This window comes from Nerophis lumbriciformis, linkage group LG14 (genome assembly GCF_033978685.3).
Source record: "Nerophis lumbriciformis linkage group LG14, RoL_Nlum_v2.1, whole genome shotgun sequence".
NCBI classification, from domain to species: Eukaryota; Metazoa; Chordata; class Actinopteri; order Syngnathiformes; family Syngnathidae; genus Nerophis; species Nerophis lumbriciformis.
The window spans coordinates 11,369,717-11,380,847 of NC_084561.2; the positions used below are offsets into that span (position 1 = coordinate 11,369,717).

The 11,131-nt window shown below is 38.1% G+C and overlaps 1 protein-coding gene across 1 annotated transcript in view; it reads left to right on the forward strand.

Moving 5' to 3' along the window:
- The window catches only part of rnf13 (ring finger protein 13), a 91,482-nt gene extending 80,720 nt beyond the window's left edge, over positions 1 to 10,762 (forward strand). The window contains exons 9-10 of the mRNA XM_061976049.1: positions 2,317 to 2,397; positions 9,774 to 10,762. Of these exons, the coding sequence (XP_061832033.1) occupies positions 2,317 to 2,397; positions 9,774 to 10,144 (452 nt within the window). The 3' untranslated portion in view covers positions 10,145 to 10,762. The remainder of the gene's footprint in view (positions 1 to 2,316; positions 2,398 to 9,773) is intronic.
- The last annotated feature ends 369 nt before the right edge of the window (positions 10,763 to 11,131 follow it).

Sequence of the window (11,131 nt, forward strand, 5' to 3'; positions counted from 1 at the left end):
TATAATAATTATAATGAAACTGAAGCTCCTTCTGGTTGCATGGAGATGTCCTTAAAACGTCTTTGTGAAAGTTGATTCTTATAAAAAAAAATGTATATACTTTTTTTAATACGTTTTTTTGTTGATCTATTTAAAAAATATATGAAAACATTTTGGACCGGGATGAATAAGAATCACAATACGGATGTTTTTGTGCACTCTTCCTGTCAAGCACACAGCTGCTCCCTCATACATAGTTTGTGTCAGGAACTCTTCAAAGATGGCATTTGCACGTTTTACAAATTGACTTCATCGTTGGTAAAGACTTGTTGAAGACACAAAGTCACCTGCAACTTCCGTTTTTTGTGGTGTGTTGCTAGCATGAATGCCAGCACTCAGTATTTTTCTGTTGGTGTGAGCCGTATTGGCATATTTCATTACATCACAACTGTGTGAGCCGTATTGGCATATTTCATTACACCCATCCAGTTATGAAGACTTTTACACATGAAATGTGAGTAAAAAAACAAAAAAAAAGTCATGCATTTTTAACCTAAAAAACACCCTTTCTAAACAGCCCTGTTGAGAGCAGCTGTGCCCTTAATGCTTGCAAAATACAAGAGTGGTGCTTCTTTAAAGGGGAACATTATCACAATTTCAGAAGGGTTAAAACCATTAAAAATCAGTTTCCAGTGGCTTATTTTATTTTTCTAAGTTTTTTTTCAAAATTTTACCCATCACGCAATATCCCTAAAAAAAAAAAAGCTTCAAAGTGCCTGATTTTAACCATCGTTATATACACCCGTCCATTTTCCTGTGACGTCACACAGTGATGCCAATACAAACAAACATGGCGGATAGAACAGCAAGCTATAGCGACATTAGCTCGGATTCAGACTCGGATTTCAGCGGCTTAAGCGATTCAACAGATTATGCATGTATTGAAGTGAAGTGAATTATATTTATATAGCGCTTTTCTCTAATGACTCAAAGCGCTTTACATAGTGAAACCCAATATCTAAGTTACATTTAAACCAGTGTGGGTGTCACTGGGAGCAGGTGGGTAAAGTGTCTTGCCCAAGGAACACAACGGCAGTGACTAGGATGGCGGAAGCGGGGATCGAACCTGCAACCCTCAAGTTGCTGGCACGGCCACTCTACCAACCGAGCTATACCCCCCCACTAACGGATGGTTGTAGTGTGGAGGCAGGTAGCGAAAACGAAATTGAAGAAGAAACTGAAGCTATTGAGCCATATCGGTTTGAACCGTATGCAAGCGAAACCGACGAAAACGACACGACAGCCAGCGACACGGGAGAAAGCGAGGACGAATTCGGCGATCGCCTTCTAACCAACGATTGGTATGTGTTTGTTTGGCATTAACGGAAACTAACAACTATGAACTAGGTTTACAGCATATGAAATACATTTGGCAACAACATGCACTTTGAGAGAGCAGACAGCCCAATTTCAGGCGCGCTAAGAACATATATTTTTCCACGATTTCAGCACTCAGGTTAATCATACCTAAATAGACACAAAATACTGCATTACACAAGACTACCCGAATGTACTCGAATGATTGAAAAAAATAAATGTTTTTAAGCTAAATTATTGGTAAACACAGTTTATGTATAATAATTTACGTAAAACCGCGAGTAATGAATAAAGTTTTCATCAATTAATATATTCTGTAGACATACCCTCATCCGCTCTCTTTTCCTGAAACCTCATCTGTCCAGTTTTGGAGTTGATGTCAGCATCTGCTTTGAGTGTCGCAGGATATCCACACATTCTTGCCATCTCTGTCGTAGCATAGCTTTCGTCGGTAAAGTGTGCGGAACAAACGACTGACCATTTCGTCGGCTTTCCCCACAGCCTCGTATTTTGAACAAATTTCGTCCAATTTCTTGCCACTTTCGCATCTTTGGGCCACTGGTGCAACTTGAATCCGTCCCTGTTCGTGTTGTTACACCCTCCGACAACACACCGACGAAAGTGAGAAAATGGCGGATTGCTTCCCGATGTGACGTCATCGCTCCGAGAGCGAATAATAGAAAGGCGTTTAATTCGCCAAAATTCACCCATTTAGAGTTCGGAAATCGGTTAAAAAAATATATGGTCTTTTTTCTGCAACATCAAGGTATATATTGACGCTTACATAGGTCTGGTGATAATGTTCCCCTTTAAGTAAATGAGCCTGTTGTTCCATCCATCATGTTGTCTGACATGGCAGCTAACAGAAATACATCTTGAAAAATGATTCCCTGGCAAGACCTTGTGATGAAATAGTTTTAACCTGTAAGTCAAGTCAGAAATGTGCTTTCTTTTTCTCAGGAGACGTCTACGACGTGTGTGCCATCTGTCTGGACGAGTACGAAGAAGGGGACAAACTGAGGGTCCTGCCATGTTCTCATGGTGAGTACACGCCTACGCTGTCTGTCTGTGTACGCCCACTGAACAAGAAACCATACATAAGTTGACTGAATGTAGTAAAACCTGGAGAGGTTCAAAATGATAACTTTTAGTCACATTTTTAGGTCAGAAGCTATGAAGGGGTCTATAAACAGACATGGTTCAAATATTGTTATGATTGTCTAAGTTTAGTACAGTAGGATTATTATCACACTTTACCAGGAAGATTGTGACTGAAAGTAGTAAAACCTGGACAGGCTCAAAGTAAGAACGTTTGTTGCGTTTTGATGCTTGAAAAGTTGTGAAGGGGTCTAAAAACTTAGATAGGGTTAGATTTAGTTTGGTACAGTGGGATATAATACCAATTGTCATTGGTGACTGAAAGTAGTAAAACCTGGACAGGCTCAAAATAAGAAAGTTGCATTTAAGTGGTGAAAAGTTGCAAAAGGGACTAAATCAACAAATAGTCAAATTATATTGTGACCTTTACCAGGAAATTGTCACCATTAAGGGTGGTAAATGAAAGTAGTAAAACCTGGAGATGTCCAAATACATTTTAAAAATGTTGCATTTCTATGGGTCTAAAATATGGTTAGATTTAGTTTGGTGCAGTGGGATATAATATCACACTTTACCAGGAAATTGTCATTGTTGAGGATGGTGACTGAAAGTAGTAAAACCTAGACAGGCTCAAAATAAGAAAGTTGCATTTTAGTGGTGAAAAGTTGCAAAAGGGACTAAATCAACAAATAGTCAAATTATATTGTGACCTTTACCAGGAAATTGTCACCATTAAGGGTGGTAAATGAAAGTAGTAAAACCTGGAGATGTCCAAATAAATTTAAAAAATGTTGCATTTCTATGGGTCTAAAATATGGTTAGATTTAGTTTGGTGCAGTGGGATACAATATCACACTTTACCAGGAAATTGTCATTGTTGAGGATGGTGACTGAAAGTAGTAAAACCTGGACAGGCTCAAAATAAGAAAGTTGCATTTTAGTGGTGAAAAGTTGCAAAAGGGACTAAATCAACAAATAGTCAAATTATATTGTGACCTTTACCAGGAAATTGTCACCATTAAGGGTGGTAAATGATAGTAGTAAAACCTGGAGATGTCCAAATAAATTAAAAAAATGTTGCATTTCTATGGTCAGAAGTTGTGAAAGGGTCTAAAATATGGTTAGTTTTAGTTTGGTACAGTGGGATATAATATCACACTTTACCAGGAAATTGTCATTGTTGAGGATGGTGACTGAAAGTAGTAAAACCTCAAAATAAGAAAGTTGCATTTTAGTGGTGACAAATTGCAAAAGGGACTAAATCAACAAATAGTCAAATTATATTGTGACCTTTACCAGGAAATTGTCACCATTAAGGGTTGTAAATGAAAGTAGAAAAACCTGGAGGTTCAAAATGAGGAAAATGTGTTGCACTTTAAATGGTCAAAAGTTGTGAAGGTGTCTAAAACATAGATATGGTTAGATTTAGTTTGGTGCAGTGGGATATAATACCACACTTTACCAGGAAATTGTCATTGTTGAGGATGGTGACTGAAAGTAGTAAAACCTGGACAGGCTCAAAATAAGAAAGTTGCATTTTAGTGGTGAGAAGTTGCAAAAGGGACTAAATCAACAAATAGTCAAATTATATTGTGACCTTTACCAGGAAATTGTCACCATTAAGGGTGGTAAATGATAGTAGTAAAACCTGGAGATGTCCAAATAAATTTAAAAAATGTTGCATTTCTATGGGTCTAAAATATGGTTAGATTTAGTTTGGTGCAGTGGGATACAATATCACACTTTACCAGGAAATTGTCATTGTTGAGGATGGTGACTGAAAGTAGTAAAACCTGGACAGGCTCAAAATAAGAAAGTTGCATTTTAGTGGTGAAAAGTTGCAAAAGGGACTAAATCAACAAATAGTCAAATTATATTGTGACCTTTACCAGGAAATTGTCACCATTAAGGGTGGTAAATGATAGTAGTAAAACCTGGAGATGTCCAAATAAATTTAAAAAATGTTGCATTTCTATGGTCAGAAGTTGTGAAAGGGTCTAAAATATGGTTAGTTTTAGTTTGGTACAGTGGGATATAATATCACACTTTACCAGGAAATTGTCATTGTTGAGGATGGTGACTGAAAGTAGTAAAACCTCAAAATAAGAAAGTTGCATTTTAGTGGTGACAAATTGCAAAAGGGACTAAATCAACAAATAGTCAAATTATATTGTGACCTTTACCAGGAAATTGTCAACATTAAGGGTTGTAAATGAAAGTAGAAAAACCTGGAGGTTCAAAATGAGGAAAATGTGTTGCACTTTAAATGGTCAAAAGTTGTGAAGGTGTCTAAAACATAGATATGGTTAGATTTAGTTTGGTGCAGTGGGATATAATACCACACTTTACCAGGAAATTGTCATTGTTGAGGATGGTGACTGAAAGAAGTAAAACCTGGAAAGGCTCAAAATAAGAAAGTTGCATTTTAGTGGTGACAAATTGCAAAAGGGACTAAATCAACAAATAGTCAATTTATATTGTGATCTTTACCAGGAAATTGTCACCATTGAGGGTTGTAAGTGAAAGTAGTAAAACCTGGAGAGGTTCAAAATGAGGAAAATGTGTTGCATTTCTATGGTCAAAAGTTGTAAAAGCATCTAAAACATAGATATGGTTAGATTTAGTTTGATACAGTGGGATACAATATCACACTTTACCAGGAAATTGTCATTGTTGAGGATGGTGACTGAAAGTAGTAAAACCTCAAAATAAGAAAGTTGCATTTTAGTGGTGACAAATTGCAAAAGGCACTAAATCAACAAATAGTCAAATTATATTGTGACCTTTACCAGGAAATTGTCACCATTAAGGGTTGTAAGTGAAAGTAGTAAAACCTGGAGAGGTTCTAAATGAGGAAAATGTGTTGCATTTCTATGGTCAAAAGTTGTGAAGGGGTCTAAAACATAGATATGGTTAGATTTAGTTTGATACAGTGGGATATAATATCACACTATACCAGGAAATTGTCATTGTTGAGGATGGTGACTGGAAATAGTAAAACATGGGACATGCTCAAAATAAGAAAGTTGCATTTTAGTGGTGAGAAGTTGCAAAAGGGACTAAATCAACAAGTAGTCAATTTATATTGTGACCTTTACCAAGAAATGGTCACCATTAAAGGGGAACATTATCACCAGACCTATGTAAGCGTCAATATATACCTTGATGTTGCAGAAAAAAGACCATATATTTTTTTAACCGATTTCCGAACTCTAAATGGGTGAATTTTGGCGAATTAAACGCCTTTCTAATATTCGCGTGACGTCACAACGGGAAGCAATCCGCCATTTTCCTCAAACACCGAGTCAAATCAGCTCTGTTATTTTCCGTTTTTTTCGACTGTTTTCCGTACCTTGGAGACATCATGCCTCGTCGGTGTGTTGTCGGAGGGTGTAACAACACGAACAGGGACGGATTCAAGTTGCACCAGTGGCCCAAAGATGCGAAAGTGGCAAGAAATTGGACGTTTGTTCCGCACACTTTACCGACGAAAGCTATGCTACGACAGATGGCAAGAATGTGTGGATATCCTGCGACACTCAAAGCAGATGCATTTCCAACGATAAAGTCAAAGAAATCTGTCGCCATACCCCCAATGAATCTGCCGGAGTGTGTGAGCATTCAGGGACAAAGGACCTCGGTAGCACGGCAAGCAATGGCGGCAGTTTGTTCCCGCAGACGAGCGAGCTAAACCCCCTGGATGTCTTGGTGACATCAACTCCAAAACTGGACAGATCAGCTTTCAGGAAAAGAGCGCGGATGAGGGTATGTCTACAGAATATATTAATTGATGAAAATTGGGCTTTCTGCACTCTCAAAGTGCATGTTGTTGCCAAATGTATTTCATATGCTGTAAACCTAGTTCATAGTTGTTAGTTTCCTTTAATGCCAAACAAACACATACCAATCGTTGGTTAGAAGGCGATCGCCGAATTCGTCCTCGCTTTCTCCCGTGTCACTGGCTGTCGTGTCGTTTTCGTCGGTTTCGCTTGCATACGGTTCAAACCGATATGGCTCAATAGCTTCAGTTTCTTCTTCAATTTCGTTTTCGCTACCTGCCTCCACACTACAACCATCCGTTTCAATACATGCGTAATCTGTTGAATGGCTTAAGCCGCTGAAATCCGAGTCTGAAACCGAGCTAATGTCGCTATAGCTTGCTGTTCTTTCCGCCATGTTTGTTTGTGTTGGCTTCACTATGTGACGTCACAGGAAAATGGACGGGTGTATATAACGATGGTTAAAATCAGGCACTTTGAAGCTTTTTTTAGGGATATTGCGTGATGGGTAAAATTTTGAAAAAAACTTCGAAAAATATAATAAGCCACTGGGAACTGATTTTTAATGGTTTTAACCCTTCTGAAATTGTGATAATGTTCCCCTTTAAGGGTGGTAAATGATAGTAGTAAAACCTGGAGGTTCAAAATGAGGAAAATGTGTTGCACTTTAAATGGTCAAAAGTTGTGAAGGCGTCTAAAACGTAGATATGGTTAGATTTAGTTTGGTACAGTGGGATATAATATCACACTTTACCAGGAAATTGTCATTGTTGAGGATGGTGAATGAAAGTAGTAAAACCTCAAAATAAGAAAGTTGCATTTTAGTGGTGACAAATTGCAAAAAGGGACTAAATCAACAAAATATTGTTGTAGTCTGGTACAGTGAAATTATATTGTGACCTTTACCAGGAAATTGTCACCATTGAGGGTGATAAATGAAAGTAAAACCTGGAGAGGTTCTAAATAAGGAAAAATGTGTTGGCATTTCTATGGTCAAAAGTTGTGAAGGGGTCTAAACATAGATATGGTTAGTTTTAGTTTGGTACAGTGGGATATAATATCACACTTTACCAGGAAATTGGCATTGTTGAGGATGGTGACTGAAAGTAGTGAAACATGGACAGGCTCAATTTCCTGGTAAACATGAACTTATATGTGTAATCCTACTGTACCAAACTACATTATATATTACTGCCTATATTATTGTGTATGCACCTTAGGGGATCTGCTCCAATTTTGGTGTTCTTTGACCCTGCTCACTGTAATCATGACAGTAAAACTATTCTATACATTTTTATTCTGAGAGTTGCATTTTAATGGTGAAAAATGTACCAAAGGGACTAAAAATAAAAATGTATAGTTTGGTACAGTAGGATTACACATAAGTTAATGTTTACCAGGAAATTGAGGATAACTGAAAGTAGTAAAACCTGGAGAGGTTCAAAATGAAAATGTTGCATTTTAATATTAAAAGTTGCAAAAACAACTAATATGGGTGTAGTTTGGTACAGTAGGATTATACAGCATATATTGACCGTGACCAGGAAAATATTGAGGATGAAACCTGGAGAGGCTCAAAATAAGTGTCGTGTTTTTATGGTCAAAAGTTGCAAAAGGCACTAAAAATGTTCTTAATTATCAAATTTAAATGAAAATAGGTCAGTAAATTTTTTTAAATCAGAATGACTTGAAATCGATTTGTGTCATGTTTTTATGGTCAAAAGTTGCAAAAGGCCCTAAATATGGTTGTCCAAATTTAAATGAAAATAGGTCAGTAGATATTAAAAATCAGAATGAGCCAATTTAGTCATTAGAGAATTTAGTACACATCTTTAGAGGAGAAGATTGGTTAAAAAAAATAAAATTGCAGCCAGCAACTACAAACCCCGTTTCCATATGAGTTGGGAAATTGTGTTAGATGTAAATATAAACGGAATACAATGATTTGCAAATCCTTTTCAACCCATATTCAATTGAATGCACTACAAAGACAACATATTTGATGTTCAAACTCATAAACTTTTATTTTTTTGCAAATAATAATTAACTTAAAATTTCATGGCTGCAAGACGTGCCAAAGTAGTTGGGAAAGGGCATGTTCACCACTGTGTTGCATCACCTTTTCTTTTAACAACACTCAAACGATTGGGAACTGAGGAAACTAATTGTTGAAGCTTTGAAAGTGGAATTCTTTCCCATTCTTGTTTTATGTAGAGCTTCAGTCGTTCAACAGTCCGGGGTCTCCGCTGTCGTATTTTACGCTTCATAATGCGCCACACATTTTTGATGGGAGACAGGTCTGGACTGCAGGCGGGCCAGGAAAGTACCTGCACTTTTTTACGACGCCACGCTGTTGTAACACGTGCTGAATGTGGCTTGGCATTGTCTTGCTGAAATAAGCAGGCGCTTAGATGGCAACATATGTTGTTCCAAAACCTGTATGTACCTTTCAGCATTAATGGTGCCTTCACAGATGTGTAAGTTACCCATGCCTTGGGCACTAATGCACCCCCATACCATCACAGATGCTGGCTTTTCAACTTTGCGTCGATAACAGTCTGGATGGTTCGCTTCCCCTTTGGTCCGGATGACACGATGTCGAATATTTCCAAAAACAATTTGAAATGTGGACTCGTCAGACCACAGAACACTTCTCCACTTTGCATGAGTCCATCTTAGATGATTTCGGGCCCAGAGAAGCTGGCGGCGTTTCTGGATGTTGTTGATAAATGGCTTTTGCTTTGCATAGTAGAGCTTTAACTTGCACTTACAGATGTAGCGACTAGCTGTATTTAGTGACAGTGGTTTTCTGAAGTGTTCCTGAGCCCATGTGGTGATATCCTTTAGAGATTGATGTCGGTTTTTGATACAGTGCCGTCTGAGGGATCGAAGGTCACGGTCATTCAATGTTGGTTTCCGGCCATGGAATGATTTCGCCAGATTCTCTGAACCTTTTGTTGATATTATGGACCGTAGATGTTGAAATCCCTAAATTTCTTGCAATTGCACTTTGAGAAACGTTCTTAAACTGTTCGACTATTTGCTCACACAGTTGTGGACAAAGGTGTGTACCTCGCTCCATCCTTTCTTGTGAAAGACTGCGCATTTTTTGGGAAGCTGTTTTTTATACCCAATCATGGCACCCACCTGTTCCCAATTACCCTGCACACCTGTGGGATGTTCCAAATAAGTGTTTGATGAGCATTCCTCAACTTTATCAGTATTTATTGCCACCTTTCCCAACTTCTTTGTCACATGTTGCTGGCATCAAATTCTTAAGTTAATTATTTGCAAAAAATGTTTATCAGTTTGAACATCAAATATGTTGTCTTTGTAGCATATTCAACTGAATATGGGTTGAAAATGATTTGCAAATAATTGTATTCCGTTTATATTTACATCCAACACAATTTCCCGACTCATACGGAAACGGGGTTTGTAGTACATCTTATGAAGTGTTTGAATAACATGGCGGCAATCACAGCTTTTGGGACAAGTGCCAGCTGATTTGTCAAAGTTTGATAAATGGCGTGTCCACAGCCTACCACAGCAAGTGTGTGGACCCCTGGCTGACCAAGACCAAGAAGACGTGTCCCGTGTGCAAGCAGAAGGTGGTCCCCTCGCAGGACGACTCCGACTCGGACGAGAGCGGCGGCGAAGAGAACGAGGAGGCGTCGGAGAGCACGCCCTTGCTGCGCTCGCTCGCCTCCACCAGCGCCCACTCCTTCGGCACCATGTCGTTGGCGTCCCCCTCGGACCAGGACCACGAGTCGTCCTCGGAGTACGAGTACGAGCTGGACAACAGCAGCAACAGCGAGGAGGAAGAGGACCAGGTCACCGTGGAAACGGTGGTGGTTCAGATGCAGCAGTCAAGTCCTGACAGCCAACAAGAAGAGCTGCTCCAAGCCTGAAAATAACTACGTGAAGACTCTATATACACACTCCATGGTGCAGGAAGCACTGCAAACTTATCATTTATTGTACATACTCTGATGCACCTTCCAAACTCTTCTCCATCCAGCCTTTTTGCTTTTTCACTAGACTGAAACATTTACCAAGGACTATCAGACAAAAGTCTTACAAGATTGGAATGTTAACACATTCCTATGAAAAGAAAGTGTCATGAGGGAAAACCTTTCAGATAAATTGTATTTAAAAAAAGTAGCTGCAATGTTCCAACTAAATGAACATTTCTGAGAGATTAATAGTATATTCCATAATATGAAAATGAATTCAATCTTTCATGAATAAGTCATTGCAAGGAAACATTGGCGTAGTATGAGGCAAATAGTATTTAATATGCATATTTTGAATTTCTCAAACTTAATGGAAGTGCATAGAAAAAGAGTAAATATTTGATTAATATATTTACTAAAGTCTCTAAGATTAGTATTACAATAAATTAAATGGAGAGTCGGGTAATATGCAGACAGATTATAGATTATCGCAAGAGGAAAAACTGGAACATGACTAGCATTTCAATAGGATAATGTACGTGTTTTTACACCTAAGATACCAATACATTTACAATCATAAATCATATTACTAGAAATGTATTGGGTGGATGTCAGATAATTGCAATCTTACAGTAATGAGGATGCAATAGTCAAATATTAAATTAATATTACGATCTTAAAGTGCAATTTTAGGAGAAAAATTCAAGGAGAGTTTTGTGACTGATTTTAAAAAGCCAAAATTACACAACATTGTGAGAGCAGCGTTTTTCATTTAAATAGCTTTTTTTTGTAAGATTTCAAAATAAAATCCCTCAGTGTTATACTCTACTTGGTGGAGATGTTAGTCCTTGGTAAAACAAATGAAGGAACAGCATGTCTGTGCTAACATTGCTTCGACATTAACTTCTGCCTTCTCACTTGTCTCTTTCGCTTGAAAAATAA